We start from the raw sequence: 20,405 nt of genomic DNA, 5'->3' as shown, positions 1-20,405 counted from the left end.
TAAACGAGAAAAATGGAAAGTAAAAACGGAAAAGAATATTATTCACGGTTTGAAAAGAATAAGATACTTTTATTTTGAAGAAAACCGACGAATTTATATTCCTATATAAAAATTATTTATCTTGAGACAGCTTTTACCACTTGTTAGCGCAGTTTCCGTAATATTAAAGAATTTTATTTCCAATTTTATATTCGTTTACGTTTAATTGTAAGTTGTGGACTTTCCTTCATCTTCGTGCCAGGCAAAATTAAAGAAAATAGTGATTAACATATAGCCTAACAAAAGTTATGCAAATATTGTGTGCAATGTTATGTCGATGAATTCATCGCATTCAACAGGCGTTCAACATAAGCGCTTGCGTCTAATGGTGAGTTGTGTTCTTCCTACTTATTTCATATATCTGACCCGTAATAAGCAGAATTTTTATAATTTAAAAACCAAGCTTCGGATAACATTTGGTAAGAGAAAAAATTATCTTAGAATTCGTTGAATGAAGAACATGTCATTTCAAAGACAGCAAGGTAAATTGCTTGGTATAGAGAGCTATTGAAGTTTATATATAAATTTTTTTAACATATAATATATTTTAGATTTTAATAAAAATTATTCTTACTTGGTTTAATTTTCTTCACTTTTCTTTACTTGGTTTAATTTTCACTTTCCTTTGCAGAAATTTATATAATATAACATCTACCAGCAATTTTTAGAAAATTTTTTTCCATATATGGATATTATTTCCTTTTATATCGTTTAAATCGGACGAAAAAATGAGAAAATATGAAGTTTTTTTCAACTTCTATTTTGAAAGATATTGACAATACAATGTCCTGCGGTATTCGCCGTATATTTGAAATTTATTCACAATATTACTTGAGTTAATAAATATAAATATTTGTGACTTAGTCTTATACCTACAGTTCAGATTAACTACGTTTCAAACTGTAAACAATTCTCGAAATGCGTAGCAACAAATGTAAACAATTTATTAGTGACGTTCAAGCAATCCACGAGTAACCATACCGACACCAATACTGTGTATACAGCGTACAATGTAACAGCGGATTTTATTATTTCTGCTAAGGTATCGAATATTGTGTATTATTTCTAAATTGATATTGAGATTCAATATTATATATTATTAGTTATATAGATATACTAACATGAACATAAGAAAGATATTATTTCCATATTCTGGACCATGGACGTCTGAATATTATAATAAGTTCTTTCACCCAAATCTTTGCCACGTTTGCAAGAAGACTACGGAAATGATAAATTTGACAACATGCGATAGGTGTTTCTCCATCTCTTACTGCTCCAAAGATCATAAAAACCTGCACCTTCCTCAACACCACGAGATTTGCATAGCTATAGAAAAATCCTTAAAGAACAATCCGCAATATCTCACTCACCGTTTTAGTCTGGAGGAATGGTTGGAAGCGCAGGATGAATTTTATTGCTCAATTAGACAGAATTTAGGGCGTCTATTTAAGAAGTATGAAAAGCAAATGTTAACCTACGCTAGAATATGCTTTATTTGTCATCAGCAGACCGGACTGTATTCCTGCAAAAAATGTTTGTCCGTCGACTATTGTCTAGAACACAAGGAAGAATGCGAACAGCAACATGAACAAATCTGCGACCATTTAACAATGTGGCTCAACTCTGAACTCTTAAATATTCAGTATGAAAGTAAAGTCTCATTATCGTTAAAATTTATAATGTTCCCTGATAACAATGGATCTTTCAATAATATGACAGAATTTATACAAGAACATGTACAAAACAGAAAGGGCGAATGGAACGTTTTGGATTATATTTGTTCCGATTTCATATCAGGACCACTCTCGGTATATTATGGTATGTCATACGTGGAATTATCTGATGTTCTACTGACAGTATCTACCTGTGTTATTCATATTATAGAAGCAGATTCCATAGAAAGAAACGGTTTACCAGCTTGGGAAATATTGTTACATCTTTTCCCAAATATACAAGTGCTAATAGTTGTATTGTTAGGAACAGACTTACAATTTGAATTTGATACGCAGGATATTTGTCAGCGTTGCGTTTACAATAAGAAGAAATTCATCTATGAATGTTGTGGTATGTTATATAGCAATTATATGACCAATCCGATGTATGGAAAGGCGAACTTGATTGTAGGTTTTCAAATATTCGAAACTGAATCATTGACGAATGAATGTTTAAAAACAATGCAATCTCAGGAATGTCCTGTACTTTTAACCACTTTAGAGCGCAGAATATTTCATACCATAGTTGAAATTCAGAAAGTTCTGGGTAGAGATGTATGTCCTGTTACCCATATTGAAAATAAATTCACGTCTCTAAGACCACACAGAGAATCTAAATATATTTTTTATCGTAATTCTTTTTTGATGCTTTACAAAACATTAAACAATACAAACAGTACGACTGAAAGCAGTAGTGAAGGAAATAGCGTATAATTATATTTCCACTTTGCTAACACTTTAGTTTGTCGTGTTCATTGTCTTGTTAATTAAATCAATTATTCTACGAGTAAATAATATATAAATAATAGGTTAATTCTTTACATAAATAAATTAAAATTTCCTTAATGAAACTATGTGTGTGCATGCATGTGATGCATTTTTCAAAAAAATATGAAATATATAATAAATCATTTGATAGTAAACGTATTTTCTTTTTTTATTTGAATGAATGACTTCTTTACATCACACATATGGATTTCATTACATTTTATATCTTCATATTTATATGGTATATTTCATGATATATGACGTGCATTATCACATCTATTATGTTCTTTGTAAATACATTGCGTCTAAATTTATATTCGAACACTCATGTATAGATAAAAGTCATCAAACGAAATAAAATATCTTCTACCATTACATAAAATTCTATTTCTATTATCGGAAATTAATGCAAAGAATATTTACAAAATAAGTATGCAAAGTGCGATGGGATAAACTCTTTGAAGTAAAGTCTCTTTCAAGATGATATGGATCTTTTGACAATCTTTTGACAACCATAGGCGGTAATGCAAGACAATAAAAATATGGAGTTTGATAAAATGATTTGTTCGCATTATTATTCATTGTTTACCATTAAGCATTATCCGCCGTTATTAAAATAAGTTGTCGAAGGAACACAAAAAATTCAAGCACTTTATTATTCTATTTCGAATTGTATTGTATTATTTCGAACAATTGCCGAATGCACTTTAACATTGCACAGATTCTCAATCTTTACATTTTCATAAATTTTTATAAATTTTTTACAAAATTTTCATTATTGTTAATAACTAATTAATCTTAATACTTTTTATAAATTTTTTGAAAAAGTGTGAAATATATAAACCACATAATTTTATTAAATAATTATGATTTTGATGAATATCTTCTTGATTATTTATTAATTATAAGATTTTAATAGATAGTTATAAATAAATAATAAATAATTGTAAAATGATGTTATGATGTTATATATTGCGTTAAGTACTAAGTGCTAAGTGCTATACAAAAAATGATATATAGATGCATAATTGTGATATATGGTAATAAATCTAATTCTAGAAATATATTTTGTAAATTTTATATTTTCCAGATAGTAGGATAATTAATAGAATAAGAAATGGGACTTAAATTTACATGCTTTTATTTCCTATTGCATATAATGTGTAGCAAAAAATTAATGAGAAAATATTTTTGAGAATCCATATATATTTTTTGCCACAGATATAACTCCTAAAAAAGTAATTTTTTTTATTCAGACGGATGTATATAAAACATTAAGTATAGGTGTGCTATATATTATATATATATATATATATATATATATATAGCATTATAACATAAATTTAAGTTAAGATGTTAGTTAAGATTAAAAATATCGGACTAATCAAAAACTAAGCGATAAGTCTTAGCAAAAAGGTAAAACGGGAGATAAATCGAGAAAAAGTATTATTCACGGTTTGAAAAGAGCAAGATATCCTTATTTTGGAGAAAACTGACGAATTTCTTTGTAAAAATTATTTATTTTAAGAATGACAGCTTTTATCACTTGTTAGCGCGCCTGAGTTTCCGTAATTTAAAAAAATTATATTTTCAATTTTACATTCGGCTTGGTCGTGAATAGTGGACTATTCTCTCTTTTCGTGGCGGGCAAAATTAAAAAAGCAGAAATTAACACTCCGCGCGTCGGTCGCAACCTAACAGAAGTTATAAAAATGATGTATGCAATGTTATGTCGATGAATTCATCGCCTTAGGTACTCAACGTAAGCGCCTGCGTCTAGTGATGAGTCATGTTCTCCTTGCTTACTTCATCCGACCCGTAACAAGCAAACTATTTATCCTTATAACTCAAAAACTAAGCTTCGGATAACATTTGGTAAAAACAAAATTTATCTTAGAATTCGTTGAATGAAGAACATGTCATTTCAAAGCAAGATGAATTGCTCTCTACAGAGAGCTATCGAAGTTTATATATAAATTTTTTTAACATGTTATATTTTTTAAATTTTTACAAAAATTATTCTTACTTGATTTAATTTTCTTTATTTTCCTTTACTTGGTTTAATTTTCATCTCACTTTCCTTTGCAGAAATTTATATAACATCTGTCATCAATTTTTAGAAAATCTTTTTTTCCATATAAGGATATTATTTTCTTTTATATTATTTAAATCGGACAAAAGTGAGAAAATAAAACGCCTTTTGCAACTACCATTTTGAAAAATATTGACGACATTACAATGTCCTGCGACATTCGTCGTACGTTTGAAATTTCACAATATTACTTGCGGTAATAAATACAAATATTTGTGACTATCTAGTCTTATGCCTTCAATTCAGATTGACTATGTCTCAAACTAAACTCGAATTCTCGAAATGCCTAGAAACAAACGTAAGCAATTTATTAGTTCAAACAATCCACGAGTAATCATACGGTCACCAGTACTGTACACAGCGGATTCTATTATTTCTGCTAAGGTGCCGAATATTGTGTATTATTTCTAAATTGATATTGCAAATACGATATTCTATCCTCAGTTACATACATATGCTAACATGGACATAAGGAAGACATTACTTCCATACTCTGGACCATGGACGTCTGTACATTACAATAAGATCTTTCATCCAAACCTTTGCCACGTTTGCAAGAAGACTACGGAAGTGATAAATTTGACAACATGTGATCGGTGTTTTTCTATCTCTTACTGCTCTGAAGATCACAAAAACCTGCACTTTCCTCAACACAGCGGGATTTGCACAGCTATAGAAAAGTTCTTAAAAAACAACCCGCAATATCTTACTCGCCGCTTTGATCATATCGAATGGTCCAAAACACAAAATAAATTTCGTCTATCAATTGAACAGGATCTAGGGCGTGCGCTTGAGAATTACGAAACTGAAATGTTCTTCTTCGCTAGATCATGCTTTATTTGTTTTCAGCAGACTGGACTGTATTCCTGCAAAAAATGTTTGTCCATCGACTATTGTCTTGAACACAAAAAAGAATTCGCACACCAACATGAACAATTTTCCTGCGACCGTTTCACAACATGGCTCAATCTTGAGCTCTCAAATGTTCAGTATGAAAATACAGTTTCATTATCATTAAAATTTATGAAGCTGCCCGATAACGATAGATCTTTGAATAATATGGAAAAATTTATAGAAGAATATGTACAAAACAAAAAGGGCGAATGGAATATCTTGGATTACATCTATAGCGACTACGTGTCAGGACCGCTCTCGGTATATTATGGTATGTTACATGCGGGATTATCTGATGTTCTACTGACAGCATCTACCTATGTCATTCATATTATAGAAGCAGATTCCATAGAAAGAAACGGTTTACCAGCTTGGGAAATATTGTTACATCTTTTCCCAAATATACAAGTGCTAATAGTTGTATTGTTAGGAACTGACTTACAATATGAACTTGGTATACAGGATATTTGTCCTCGTTGCGTTTGCAATAAGAAGAAATTTATCTATGAATGTTGTGGTGTGTTGTATAGCAATTATATGATTACTCCGACGTATGGAAGGGCGGACCTGATTGTAGTTTTTGAAGTATTCGATTCTGAATTATTGGGCGAATGTTTAAAAACAATGCAATCTCAAGAATGTCCTGTACTTTTAACTTCTTTAAAGGAGGACACAGCGTTATGTGACATAGCTGAGATTCACAAAGTTCTGGGTAGAGATGTATGTCCTGTTATCGGAACTGAAAATAAATTCAGGTCTTTAAGACCATACAGAGACTTTCAATATATTTTTTATCGTAATTCTTTTTTGACTGTTTACAAAACATTAAACAATACAAACAGTACGATTGAAAGCAGTAATGAAAAAAGTAACGTATAATTATATCTCCACTTTGGTGACACTTTAGTTTGTCGTGTTCATTGCCTCGTTTAAATAAAATTAAATCAATTATCCTCCGATTAAATAGTATGCTAGGTTAATTGTTTATACAAATAAATTAAAATTTCCTTAATGAAACTATGTGTGTGTATGCATGTATTATACATTTTTCAAGAAAATATAAAATATATAATAAATCACTTGATAGTAAACGTATTTCCTTTTTTTGTTTGAATAAATGACTTCTTTACATCACGCATATGGATTTTATTACATTTTATACATTTTCATATTTATAAGGTATATTTCATGATATATGACGTGCATTATCACATCTATTGGGTTGTCTAAAAAGTCATTGCGCTTTTTCCGATGATTTTCAAGGCCATTTATTTTATTCAAAAAATGTACACCAATCAATGATATATCGCCCTTTTTGTTTGATAACCTTCTGCCATCTTTCGGTAAGCTTCGTGATCCCATTCTCAAGAAACCTCCTATTTATATTAGCGAAGAACTGAACCAAGTGCCTTTCGATAACGTTATCTGAAGCGAACGTTTTTCCACCTAACCTTGTAAGGAGTTTTCCAAGGATCGAAACAAATGGTAGTCTGATGGTGCAAGGTCTGGTGAATAAGATGAATGAGGCAACACATCCCAACCAAGTTCCAACAATTTTTTGCGAGTCATCAAACTTTCGTGTGGTCGAATGTTATCATGATGAAAGACCACTCCTTTGCGATTTATCAATTCTAGCCGCTTTTCTGTTATTGCTTCGTTCAACTTGTCGAGATGTTGACAGTATACGTTCGAATTGATCGTAACATTTCTTGGTAGAAACTCGAAAACACCCTTCCAATCCTACCAAATTGAGAGCATCACCTTTCTCTGGTGGATGTCTGCTTTTGATGATACGCTTTGGGTCGGCTCATCGCGTTTACTCCACGATCGTTTTCGCTTCACATTGTTGTTGTAGACAATTCATTTTTCACCGTTAGTCATCATGCGTTTCAAAAATGGGTCCGATTGTTCACGTTTCAGAAGTTAATCGCAGATGTCTATGAGTTTTATAAAATGAACTTTCTTTAGTTTATGCAGGACTCAAACATTGAGCTTACTGACGGAACCAAGTTGTTTCCAAATGAAGGTAAACGCTTTCAATCGATATTTTTAGTGCCTCAGCGAGCTCACGAATGGTAGGACGTCGATTAGCTTCAATTAACGTCTTTATTTTATCATCATCAACTTCCGATGGCCGACCTGAGAGAGGTGCATCTTTCACGCTGCAGTCAGAATGGAAACGAGCAAACCAATATTGATACTGGTGTTTTTTGGGCTTCGTCACCATAAACTCTACACCACTTTTTTCATAAGTCTGCACAGCGTTCTTTCCTTTTTAGAAGTAATAAAGTAAAACTTGACGAAAATGCTCGTGTTGACTTTCCATTTCCAAAACGTTATAGAAAGAATAATTGTTGATCGATTCGCGCAGTTTTTCCTTGATGGAAGCTATAAGTATCAGCTGTCAAATGTGCATAGACTCATGAATTTATAGAGGCATTCAATACATTAAATATACAACTAAAGCCGTCTATCGGAAATAAACGCAATGACTTTTTGAACAACCCAATATTATGTTCTTTGTAAATACATTGCGTTTAAATTTATATGTTCGAACACTCATGTGTAAGTAAAAATCATCAAACGAAATAAAAATATCTTCTACTGTTACATAAAATTCTATTTTTATTACCGAAAAATGAATGTAAGAATATTCATAAATAAGTATGCAAGATGCGATAGAATAAACTTTTTGAAATGAAGTCTCTTTCAAGATGATATGGATCTTTTAACAATCTTTTGACAACCGTAGGCGTTAATGCCGGACAATAAAAACACGGAGTTTGATAAATTGATTCGCATTATTATTCATTGTCTATCATTAGATGTTATCCATCGTTACTAAAATAAGTTGTCAAAGGAACACAAGAAATTCAAGCACTTTATTATTTTGTTCCGAATGTATTATATTTCGAACAATTGCTGAATGCACTTTAATATTGCACAGACTCCCAATCTTTATATTTTCATAATTTTTTATAATGTTTTTACAAAATTTTCATTATTGTTAATAACTAATTAATTTCATTAATTTTTAAAAATTAAAAAAGTTTGAATTATATAAATCACTTGATTTTAATAAATAATTATGATTTTAATAAATATTTTAATAAATATACTGGTTGTTTATTAATTATAAAATTTTAATAAATGGTTATAAATAAATAATAAATAATTGTAAGATTTTACCATAAATTATAATTTTACAATAAATTACATATAAATTGTATATCTTACAATTAAATTGTAAATAGATGTTCGTTATTTGCGTAGCAATGTAGTAATTAAGCGTTCATACACGTTAACGAGCACCTTGCTTATGATATCACTTCTACTTATAATTATATTGCAATATCTGTATAATTTAAATATAAAATATTATATATATTGATATATTTAATAATATATTTAATTTAATTAATAGATGGATTTAGAATGAAAAATGCTAACTTTTTCTTCTATATAATCAATTTGATAAATTAATTAATTAAGCCTGATATGGTCATTTTGTTAATTATTAAAAATATTTATTTATTTTAACTAAGCCTATTTTATTTTTCATGAAAAATTGTACAATTTTTGTTTAAAAAGTTTTTTTATCTGCAATAGTTATCGAGACAGCAAAGAGATGAAACTTTGAGGGGTAGTTTCATTTCTTAAACCTGCGCCATTGTCGATGAAAAAAATGAGGTTCTCTTATTTTTGGTTAGGTAGTGTCACATCTCGTGGACTTAATAAAAAATGCTATCAATAGTCAAGTGTTTATTGAGAGTTATGATTGAGAGTTTAAGCTTCCATGATCTCAGTGTAATTCCTGATGCCGTTTTAATTGAAGAATAGTCAGAATATGATTCACAAGGGGATGTGCAAGATGATACGAAGTTCGACGAAATGCTGGACTTGAATTACAAGATGAAGGTAGTTGAATATTGCCGATCGAGGAAAAAGAAAAGATTGAGCTTTAAAATAGTAAAAGACCGATTCAAGAAAGTCTTAAATCAACAACAATTATACAGGTGGGAAGCACATATTGCCGAAGAAGGATCGAGAAATGATAAATTATTATTTATTTCATAATATGTTATGGAACAATTTAACTCTGCTTTTGACAAAGGTGTTCCCATCCACGATTTAGATTTGAAAAGATGAGCCATCATGGCGAGAGAAGATGTTAATTTGTCTCGTCAATCATTTTCGGCTTCAACGAAATGGGTGTATAATTTCAAAATTCAGCATTGGATTGTTTCAAGAAAAATAAATAAGTTCATTACCCAATCGCAAATTTCGAATAAAGCAGGACTTTTATAGAAGGTTTCAATCTTTGTGGATCAAGTGAAAACGAAAATAAGCCTATTAGGAGTAGCTAACGTCTATAATTCAGATCAATCGGGATTCAATTATAAGTTTCATGCTGGTCGTACATTAGCATTAAGGGGTGCTTCAAAAGTAGAATGTCTTGTTCAATCTTTACATTCCTTAACCCATTCCTACACGATACAGCCAATTGTATCTGCTGACGGTGTTTTGAAATTCCCTTTACTGATCGTTTTACAAGAAGTAAGTGGTCAGTTCGGACCAGTAGTGCAAAAATCGCTGTACAAAGCGGATAACATCATCGCTTTTGCATCTAAATCTGGTAAGTTAACATCCGAACTTGCTGTCAAATGGTTCAACAATATTTTCTTACCCAATACTGGAAAAAAGTCTGTTCTTTGTATGTATTATTGACGAATGATTTCGATTTCCTCATGTACTTAGCAGCCGCTGCATGAGACATTTTCGGACCTTTCGGATGGGAATACAGCCTCGTAGCGCGACGCGTACGCGGTATTCATGATACTTTACTTTGCATGGCATGTTTCCTTGACAAAAATTCAATGAATTCAACTGAATTTTTCTTGACAATACATTAAGGGCAAAGGTTCTCCCTATCCACAAAAAAATTAAGGCGATACCTTTTACCAACTGCTAGTTATACTGAACACGCTCTTACTTGACAGACTGTATGTATAAAATTTTAATATTTCTTAAAACATTGAAAATACCGTTATAACGTACTCTTAAAACCATTAAATTTCTATTTAGAAAATTTTTTTTCTTACATTTTCTTTCTTACATTTTAGATGGTGCATGCTCTGAAAGGAAGATAATAATTTTTCTTTTAAAAGATACTTCACTCCTTAAAATGCCGATTAGATATATATTGTAGGGCTAAGTAGGAGGAGGGGCAATTAGGTAATAGGGTTTTGTTTTTCGCGGATATTTGTTTAAAAAAAGAGCAGTTGCGCATGAACAAGTGAGCAAGCCGAACCGCGATCTTATAAAAATTCCGTGATTCAATGTATATCCAATTAAAATAAATATCCATTACAATCTTCCCACTACATAACACATTAGAATCTTCTCACTACATATAAAAAAATTCGTATCTTTCAAGCTTATCAAGATCGGAGGAGGACATTTCCACATGTTTCTTTCAGTTATTTTCAATAAACATATTCGGTCTCAAGCAGTACACTAAAGCCATTAAAGAGGAACTAAAGTCTTATAACAAAAATGAAATATAGATAATGGTATTTAGAAGCGACAGATATAAACTTGTAAATTTTCTCTGAGTTTTCAAGGTCCTAAAAGATACAATTAGCAACACGTGTCGTTTCAAAATGTCTGTGTGTTAGAAGCTTTCAGTAATAATTTGGAATTGACTACAATGAGATCTCTGTTCTAATTGTGAAATATTACTTATTTAGATTATTCTTAGCGGTAGTAATACAATTCAACTTCGAACTAATCCAGTCATTCAAACTAAGTTTGAAATTAAAACGTTCTTTTTATATAGAGAACTAAGTGAAGAGGTTTATATGGAGGTACCCGCGCGTTTCGTTTTCTATGCATTTATGATAATAAAGTACTCTTCTACTTGAAGTCAGAAGTTCATTTTTCTGTGGCAACAAAAACGTACTTGATCACCCATGCCTGTAATAATTGGTGTATTCCAATATGCCGCAAGACGTGCCACCGGTTCTAAAGCGAATGCACAGGCCGGTCCAATAAAAGCGATCACATTATCTCGGAAATGCATATCCGCTGCTAAACCAGGGGCTCGAGCTCCACTGCAAGATGGGTAGCTGAAAATACATGGCGATACATTATTTGAATTTTAATAGAGAAGTTAAGATAATTTGATTGTTTTGTAATTATTATCGTAACGACATTTAAGGGAGACTTAGGGAAGATTGAGTCAATTTAGCATACTCTTGTGATTATGCATTTCGTTTGTATATTTATTGTGAGAGAAATCGTGGAACAGAAGACATATAATGTTCCTATTAAAATAGAGTGAGTTGAGTTGTCTTAAGTTGAGTGTCTTGAATTTTAAATAAAAAGAAATATTGTAGTTAAGAAACATAAAGGTCTTATCGACCTTTGAAAATTTCAAAATCATCAAATTAACAAAAGTCAGGGTGCTATTATAACAATATATTCTTGAGACTAAATAGAGTAAAAAAATCTTTTTCTTCCACTTTTTCTTCCAACAAATAGTTAACGGAATAAGTTAAATACTGAAAAGTTTTCTTTAAATATCTCAAAAAATATTAGGTAAATGAAAAAATGTTTCAGATAAAAGTTATTAAAATTAATTGAAAAAGATAATATAGTAAAAAAATTGGGATTTCCATTTAAAAAAAGTAATGATCAGTGAATATCTCGAAAGTGGCGCCATCTGTAAACAAAATGATATACTTGTTTTATGTCTTCTTTAAAACTATACTACTTTTGTCTGAAACGTTGATTCGAATGTAAAAGAAAGCCACTCCATAGATCTTTTGAGAGTGAAAGAGTTAGATACAATAAGAAAAAATGAATAGAGAATTGTGATATATTTAGAGTTGAAAAGGAATTCTAACCTGTTAAGATTGATTCGACTTCAAAATTCAAATTTAATATCCCCAAAAACATAAGTAGTCTATTACCTACAGATTTCAATCGCCATTGTTTACTATTCAGCTTCAAAAACGCTACTTTAGCGATTCTGAAGTATTTTCTGAAGTTAGGGACGAAACCTAACGTGATGGGGTAAAACTAGAAAGCCTCATAGGAAGAGAGTGGCAAACTGATCACGTGATCAGGTCTCTGCTGATTCGATGGAGGCACAAAGTCTTCTTGACCAATCAGAATATCGGTATAGCAAGACGACAGGTTGGTTTTACAGTGAGTTTTAAAAGCAGTCTAGGCATTTTATACTATGCATAAGACACAAAATTATGTAAATAATATATATTACGATTCTTATTCTATGTAAATCGAAACGACAAATATTCTTTCACAATTAATATTTATTACTTACGGATATCTGATTCTTATTGCTGTTATTAATTCGTAAGCGAATATCTTGTGCGACTCGTCGTAATCTCCTCTAATGATTGACAGATGTACGTCAGACTGCTTTAAAAACTCACTGTAAAACCAATCTGCCGTCTTGCTATATCAATATTCTAATAGGTCAAGAAGGCTTTGTGCCTCCATCGAATCAACAGAAACGTGGTCACGTGATCAGTTTGCCACTCTCTTCCTATGAGGCTCTCTAGGTAAAACGGACAATGGATTCGGATTCAGCGACCCCGAAAACATATAAAGGGTGTCTCAAAATTCACGCAAGATTTGAATTTTACGCCATTTGTGCGGTAAAGTGTTGCCAACGAAAGAAAAAGACAGCGTGACAGTTGACAGTTCAGGGTTTTTAAAATGGAGTGCTACACGAAAGAACAACGCGTTTTCATTGTTGAGTAATATTTTAAAAATTATGAAAGTTTGGCAGCTACAGTTCGCAATTTTCGTACAAAATATGGTCGGAATAGTGATTTAACTTCATCAACTGTGAAGAGATTAATTAAAAAATTTAGGGAGACTGGATCAATTAGTGATCTTAAACACTCTAGCCGTCCTTCAACAAGTCGTTCAACACAAAACATCGAAGCAGTTCGTGAGAGTGTTGTTGAGAGTCCAGGAACATCAATTCGGCACCGTGGTCAAGAATTGGACATTTCAAGAAGCTCTCTACAGCGTATTCTCACGAAAGATTTGCATCTTCATGCTTACAAAGTTCAATTGACTCAAGAACTGAAGCCTACTGACCACGCACAGCGAAGAGAGTTCGTTGAATGGATTATGAAACAACAACAAGTGGATGTTGATTTTTCGAACAAAATCATTTTCAGCGATGAGGCTCATTTTCATCTTGATGGCTTGGTTAATCGACAAAATTGTCGCATTTGGGGTTCAGAAAATCCACGAGTGATTATTGAGAAACAAATGCATCCACAACATGTCACTGTTTGATGCGGATTTTGGGCTGGAGGCATCATCGGACCATTCTTCTTCGAAAATGCAGCTGGTCAGGCAATAACAGTTAATGATGCTCGCTATCGCAACATGATAATCCAGTTTTTTGTGCCTAAATTGCAAGATATGGATGTGGACGACATGTGGTTTCAACAAGACGGTGCCACATGCCATACAGTTCGAGAAACAATTCAATTATTGCATGAGTCATTTCCTGGTCGTGTAATTTCCCGTTTTGCTGATCAGATTTGGCCGCCCAGATCATGCGATTTAATGCCGTTGGACTTTTTTCTTTGGGATTTTTTGAAGTCTAAGGTTTATGCCAACGAGCCCACGACTTGAAGGAGGAAATTGAGCGCTGTATCAACGAAATTCAGCCATATTTATGCAAAACGGTCATGGAAAATTTCAACAAAAGAGTGCATATGTGCCAGCAAAGCCGTGGAGGCCATTTACCCGATATGCTATTCCATACATAACCCTATACTGTATACTTTATGAATAAATAAAAAATTTACAATTTTTAATTATAAACATGTGTTTTCTATCAAAATTACTTCTTGCATGAATTTTGGGACACCCTTTAGGTATGGTGGTGTAGTCTAGCGAACAAGCAACTTTTTTTTTAGTGTGCCTGTGTTAGTTTCCAACTTGTAATATGAGAAAAAATATATATATATATCGTTATTGGCATACAAAAATAAAAGGAAATGATCTATCATGTTATCTGTGCAGATTATCTCAATTATCTGAAAAATCTTGATATTCCCCTCTTTTTCGCCCCTCTCTCATACAGCATTTTTTTTGTTCCTCTTTCACTTCTCGTATGTAGTTGCACATGATGCACATACATATTATAACCACGTGTCCTTGGAGATTGAAACGGTGCGAAAGCGTGTTATTGAAATGCGTGTATTCCGCTTCCATACGTACGTACAATCGAGCGGCGAATAGCCACAATAATCACATATTCCGTGAATCGTTGGGGATGTTCTTGCATGTGGCAGCTCGAGATAATGATACATTAATTGTGCCGATGAATGGCCAATGATTGAATTACCTTATATCGATCCACGCAAATAAAACGTTGCAAATTCTGCATAAGGATATTCATGTAGCTGGAGATGTGACATCGTAACTGCTATAAATGTTTACTGGTAATAAAAAAGGAAAAAAAGATATAGTCCTAGCCACAATTCGAGATGAAACCGAATTTACGATTTTATGTACGATTTTATGTAAATTATAATAAACAAATATCAAAAAATGTGCATAGCTAAATTTTCGATTGATTGATTGATTGATTGGAAATATTTATCAAGTTCCACAATCTTGTAATTTTTATCATGAATGATTTAAATGACACTGTAAGGTGACAACATTTTAGATCCTTTGTTTGTATAGAATATATCACATGTAAAACTTTTACATTATGAATGTTATTATACGGATATAAACGCGACGATTTATCGACCTTTGAAAATTTCAAAATCATCAAATTAACAAAATTCAAGACGTTATTGTAACAATATATTTTCGAGACCAAATAGAAAAAGGTCTAGTACTATTTTTTTCCGACAAATAGTTGATGAAATATTGTAAGTTAAATATTATTATAAATATATAAAAAGTTACCAAATTTCCCTTAAATATCTCCAAAAATATTAAGCAAATGAAAAAAATGTTTTAGACAAAAGTTGTTCAAATTAATTGGTAGAAAAAGATGATGTAATAAAAAATTGGAGTTTCCATTTAAGAAAAATAATAATCAATAATCTTTCGAAAGTAACGCCGTCTGCAAACAAAATTATATAGTTGTTTTATGTTCCCCTTGAAACTATACAACTTTTGTCTGAAACAATTTTTTTTAAATGTTTAGTTTTCGAGATATTTCGTTGTCCCAGTATTTTTTATACACCTTGTATATATATATATATATATAACGTTTTAATAAAAAATACAGATATTTTTTAAATAAAATAATACAATGTTATGAACAAATAGTACTTAATTTATTAATATAGAATATATAACCCTTTAGCTCGCGTATCAACAAATAAGAAGAATAAATATTAATAATATATACATTATTTATATATTTCTAGAAAAAAGATACAATGACATTTAACTCTGGTTTATGAGAACCATTGTAACTATTGGAAGAACATAAATATGATAATTCTTATTCATTTTATGAAACCTTATTCTCATTCTTATCGATATTCGTCACATAAACGTTTTAATAAAAATGCAGTTCTTTCTTTAATAAAATAACACACACACACACACACACAATATCATGAATAACTAATATTATACAATATAAAAAATACAATATAAAATATTATACAATATAAAATATTATGCAATATAAAATATTATACAATATAAAAAAAACAAATAGGAAATATTATACGTAAACAAGAAATTAACATAGTTAATAATTACTTTTTTTCAGCCCGTTATAATAACAAACAAGAAAAAAGCAACATACATGTATAGATTTAGAAAAAAATAAAATTAATACCTATCCTATTATAATTACTGTAGATGTTAGAGCGCTATATATAGTAATGCTTAAATATAATAATGTTAATTTGAACGTATTTTAATGTTAACATTATTTTTCTCTCTTCGTTTTCTTGTTTATGGTGCGGAGTGCATTGTGTAATTTACAACTGCACGGTGAGAACGCTTATGAGAATGCTCATTCAATCGTATCAATGAAATGACGCAAAAGGGGTGCATATGAGCACCGAAACAAATGAATGTCTATAAAATGCAAAGTGACTATTCAAACGACCAGTGTGAATGTAACCGTCCGAATAAATATTACATCAAATCCTACATCACTATACGCATAAGTGATATATATGATGTATATTTATTCCGGTAAAATTTTCGTTTAGGGGAGGCACCTTCAATGATTTTATTTTTTACATATGTTATAAAAATCATTACCCTGACAAAAATTAAAAGATCTCAACCGTCATTCATTATTTATTAAGAAGATTAAGAAGATTTATTTTTAACAAAAGAAGTTTCATAAGGAACATAATATTTCCATGTAATATATACGTCTCTTCCCTCACGCTATAAAAGTAAATTAACTTAATCTAACTTATATATTTTATACATGGTGTTAGATTGGGTTACCATACACAAAGTTACGTCATACTTAACCTATACATTTTTGTATATGGTAATCTAACATCATATACAAAGATGTACAAATCGGATATATCTTATTTAAATACGTATACTGTGTGAGAAAATTACATTCTATTTATAAAAATCCTCTTATTAAGAATTTTTTAATAAATAATAAGCTAAGATTGTTTCCTTTTGATTGATATGATCCTGTTGATTGTTATTCAATAACGCTTAACGCTATTTCACTTGTAGATGGACTTTTCTCAAATTGCATTCTTTTTTTCTGACACAATTAATTTTCTCAGTGAATTAAGGACAGATACATATATCTTGATCGTAAAGAAATGACAAATGTACACATCCTTTATAGAAAAATATTACTGGCTGTAATAAATTACGTAGTTAGTGATAAATTATTATTGCTTAGTAATTTCAGTACTCGCATGAATAAATTTACTGAGCAACAATAATTTATCATTGGCTAATTTATTACAGCTAATAATAATTTTCTATAAAGGATTATAAACATTGACCCTATTTTACAGTTGCTTAATTAAGAAGATTATGTTGAGGGAATTCTATGCCTTTAATTCGATACGAACGCATGTTTTCAATCAACCCTATTCTTCAATAATATATAAGGCATGTTCCGAAATCAGCTTCGGAAATTTTGATTTTAATTATTATATAAGGTTAGTTATCTTAGTTAGAACCACAACGTTGATTCGACATCGATGAACGTTGAATTAACGTTAATTCAACGATTTATTGATTATTTCAATGTCAAATTAACGTCGAATCAATATTGATTCCAGTTCTGACTGGGTATATGGTAGTCTTTAAACTAATTTGGATAGTTCCATAGAACGTTCTACAATTCACCAGCTGATCACGCTTCGTGTTTACAGCCATGTGTTATTTCTGCTTACAAACTTGATTTTAACTACTAATTTTGTAATATTATATAAGATGGATTATATAAGATTATATAAGATTATATAAGATTATATAAGATGTAATAAGATGTGATATTATATAAGATAGAAATAAGATAGAGAAATAGATAGAATTTTTATTATTTATTATCTTGATTATTGAATCTCCTGATCATAAAATCAGTTGCATGAATCAGCTGATCAATTACGAAATGTATTTAAATTAGTCTAAGACCTACTCACTTTATAATTAAAATCAAAGTTTCCGAAAGCGATTATGGAATAGGCTTATACTCATGCACACACACACACACACACACACACACACACACACACACACACACACACACACACACACACACACACACACACACACACACACACACACACGCACGCACGCACGCACGCACACACGCACACACGCACACACGCACACACGCACACACGCACACACGCACACACGCACACACGCACACACGCACACACGCACACACGCACACACGCACACACGCACACACGCACACACGCACACACGCACACACGCACACACGCACACACGCACACACACACACACACACACACACACACACACACACACACACACACACACACACACACACACACACACACACACACTTCCTTCTCTCTAATTTTTTTTCAACTCCGATAATATTTTATAACAATAAGTCATATATACCTTCCTTCAACTTTCCGGAGTTGTACGTGATGGACACTCAGGAAATCATTTACTTCTGTTAATGCCAGATCAACTGCCGGGCCACATCGCTCAAGATCAAACGGACTATCGAGATGGGATGCCATAAGTACACCCACATTGTACACTCGCGTGGAATTTTCGTAACTCACTATAGCAGCAAATATCAAAGATGTTCTATATATCATGCGCGATTATACGTGTATGGATCCACACAAGAAATATTCAAAAGCTCAGTTATTATTAAATAAAATTGATTCTGAATGGATTCTAAATGAAGATTGATTCTAAATGAATAGAATTTTGTGAAGAGCAACACTGATAATGAAAAACTTTTATCATGCTTATTTGATGTTTATTTGCATCCACGAAAGTTATGAAATCTTTTGGGAAATCGCTAACAAAACGAATGATTGTAATATAATATATTGAAGTTATTTTACAAATACTAAAAAATATATTAAGCTAATAAAACGAAATATTGAATTTTAGTGTTTCATTATTGTAGGAACAATTCGTTAATTAGAAGAGCTTTGATTTCTCGGAAATTAGAATAACATTAGCTCGTTAATTGGTACGAGATATTCAAATAAGCGGTGCCAATACTATTGTAGTAGTGTTACATATGTGTATGTTGTTATATGAACAAAAAATACTGAAAATACGTTCGTTTTATATATGTGCGATTATACAGCACACCAGAAAAGGGAAAAAACACGCGAGATATTGAAATGTAAATCATGCGTACCTTGATAAGCTTAGTCACTATCAGAATTGATATTTAAAAAAAAACTAGTCAATGAAGTTGTTTTATTACAGGATGGAATAAACGATCGATATGTATGCGTACATGCGTGCATAAATATTTATACATATTTAATATTCCTGTTATTGTCTCGTATTAGGTAACATATTGTTAATTCTTAGCGAAAGGAAACCGAAAACCGTCAATTTATATAAAAAAGATAGGATTACATATATTAATACATGTTGCGCTCTTGAATTCTATCTTGTTATAATATCTTATTACAATAATAAAAACATTTCATATGTTAAACAAATAGATTATTAATAAAAGTATAAAATAAAAGGTGATATTTGAGCAATAATCGAAATAAATTTAGTTAGTTTTTGGATATTTTGTGTGTCAACGGAATACATACTTTTAGTATCGCAGCAAAATAATGAACAAATGAACGAATGAACAAATATCTTACCACGCGGTACACTTATGAGCCACGACACTTGTGAAATAACAATGGTCAACATTATCAATAATCTTATTTTCACGAACATAATAATAACAGAATTAGTCTTGGGTCGCGAAGAGAAGAACTACAAGTGATATATTTTATAAAAAAAAGAGATATAAAGAGCGATTTTTCACACACGCGTCAGATCGCTCGCTCAGCTACGTCTAAAGTTTCGCGGGGGAGGACGCATCTTTATATAGGGGTTGATACAGTCACCATGGCATCGAGGCAGTACGCAATTAAATGCGACACGTGGAAATAACTGTAGCAAAGAGAAGGAAAAATAAAAAGAAAAGAGAAAAAAGAGAAACGCTATAATTTATAAAAATTGTGCTTTGTGAAATAAATATACTCGGTAAATATTTATAATAAATGAAAATAAATTCTTACTTTTGTTTAAATTGCGTGCGTTTAATAAGTTGCGCTCGTTTTGAAGGCAATTTATGGCTGTGACAACTGATGATCAACATTAATATTATATCTAACGAGTTTATTTCT

General features: G+C 31.2%; 3 protein-coding genes across 3 annotated transcripts; 2 read left to right on the top strand and 1 right to left on the bottom strand.

Moving 5' to 3' along the window:
* Positions 1 to 981: 981 nt before the first annotated feature.
* Positions 982 to 2,468, top strand: LOC112588276 (uncharacterized). The gene is made up of 2 exons (XM_025297615.1): positions 982 to 1,860; positions 1,927 to 2,468. Exons 1-2 carry the CDS (start codon positions 1,161 to 1,163, stop codon positions 2,466 to 2,468), a joined length of 1,242 nt encoding a protein of 413 aa, XP_025153400.1. The 5' UTR covers positions 982 to 1,160.
* A 2,608-nt stretch (positions 2,469 to 5,076) lies between these two features.
* LOC112588275 (uncharacterized) lies at positions 5,077 to 6,387 on the top strand. The gene has a single exon (XM_025297614.1). The coding sequence runs from the start codon at positions 5,077 to 5,079 to the stop codon at positions 6,385 to 6,387; it is 1,311 nt and encodes a 436-aa protein (XP_025153399.1).
* Positions 6,388 to 11,166: 4,779 nt separating this feature from the next.
* LOC112588274 (atrial natriuretic peptide receptor 1-like) lies at positions 11,167 to 18,781 on the bottom strand. The gene is made up of 3 exons (XM_025297613.1): positions 18,637 to 18,781; positions 11,471 to 11,636; positions 11,167 to 11,232 (listed from the first exon to the last, which is right to left on the bottom strand). The coding sequence occupies exons 1-3, from the start codon at positions 18,759 to 18,761 to the stop codon at positions 11,167 to 11,169; spliced, it is 357 nt and encodes a 118-aa protein (XP_025153398.1). The 5' UTR covers positions 18,762 to 18,781.
* Positions 18,782 to 20,405: the final 1,624 nt, after the last annotated feature.

This window comes from Harpegnathos saltator, unplaced genomic scaffold (assembly GCF_003227715.2).
Source record: "Harpegnathos saltator strain DR-91 unplaced genomic scaffold, Hsal_v8.6 scaffold182, whole genome shotgun sequence".
Taxonomy (NCBI): domain Eukaryota; kingdom Metazoa; phylum Arthropoda; class Insecta; order Hymenoptera; family Formicidae; genus Harpegnathos; species Harpegnathos saltator.
The sequence above is the reverse complement of the archived record's forward strand: the minus strand, read 5'-3'. Positions and strand labels throughout refer to the sequence as shown.

Coding starts and splice junctions, on each gene's coding strand:
- LOC112588274 (XM_025297613.1), bottom strand. CDS start 18,761: ATGGCATCCCATCTCGATAGTCCGTTTGATCTTGAGCGATGTGGCCCG. Junction 11,637..18,636: donor CTCCGGAAAGTTGAAGGAAG/GTATATATGACT, acceptor ATGTATTTTCAG/CTACCCATCTTGCAGTGGAG. Junction 11,233..11,470: donor TTACAGGCATGGGTGATCAA/GTACGTTTTTGT, acceptor TTTCACAATTAG/AACAGAGATCTCATTGTAGT.
- LOC112588275 (XM_025297614.1), top strand. CDS start 5,077: ATGGACATAAGGAAGACATTACTTCCATACTCTGGACCATGGACGTCT.
- LOC112588276 (XM_025297615.1), top strand. CDS start 1,161: ATGAACATAAGAAAGATATTATTTCCATATTCTGGACCATGGACGTCT. Junction 1,861..1,926: donor ACCACTCTCGGTATATTATG/GTATGTCATACG, acceptor TTCATATTATAG/AAGCAGATTCCATAGAAAGA.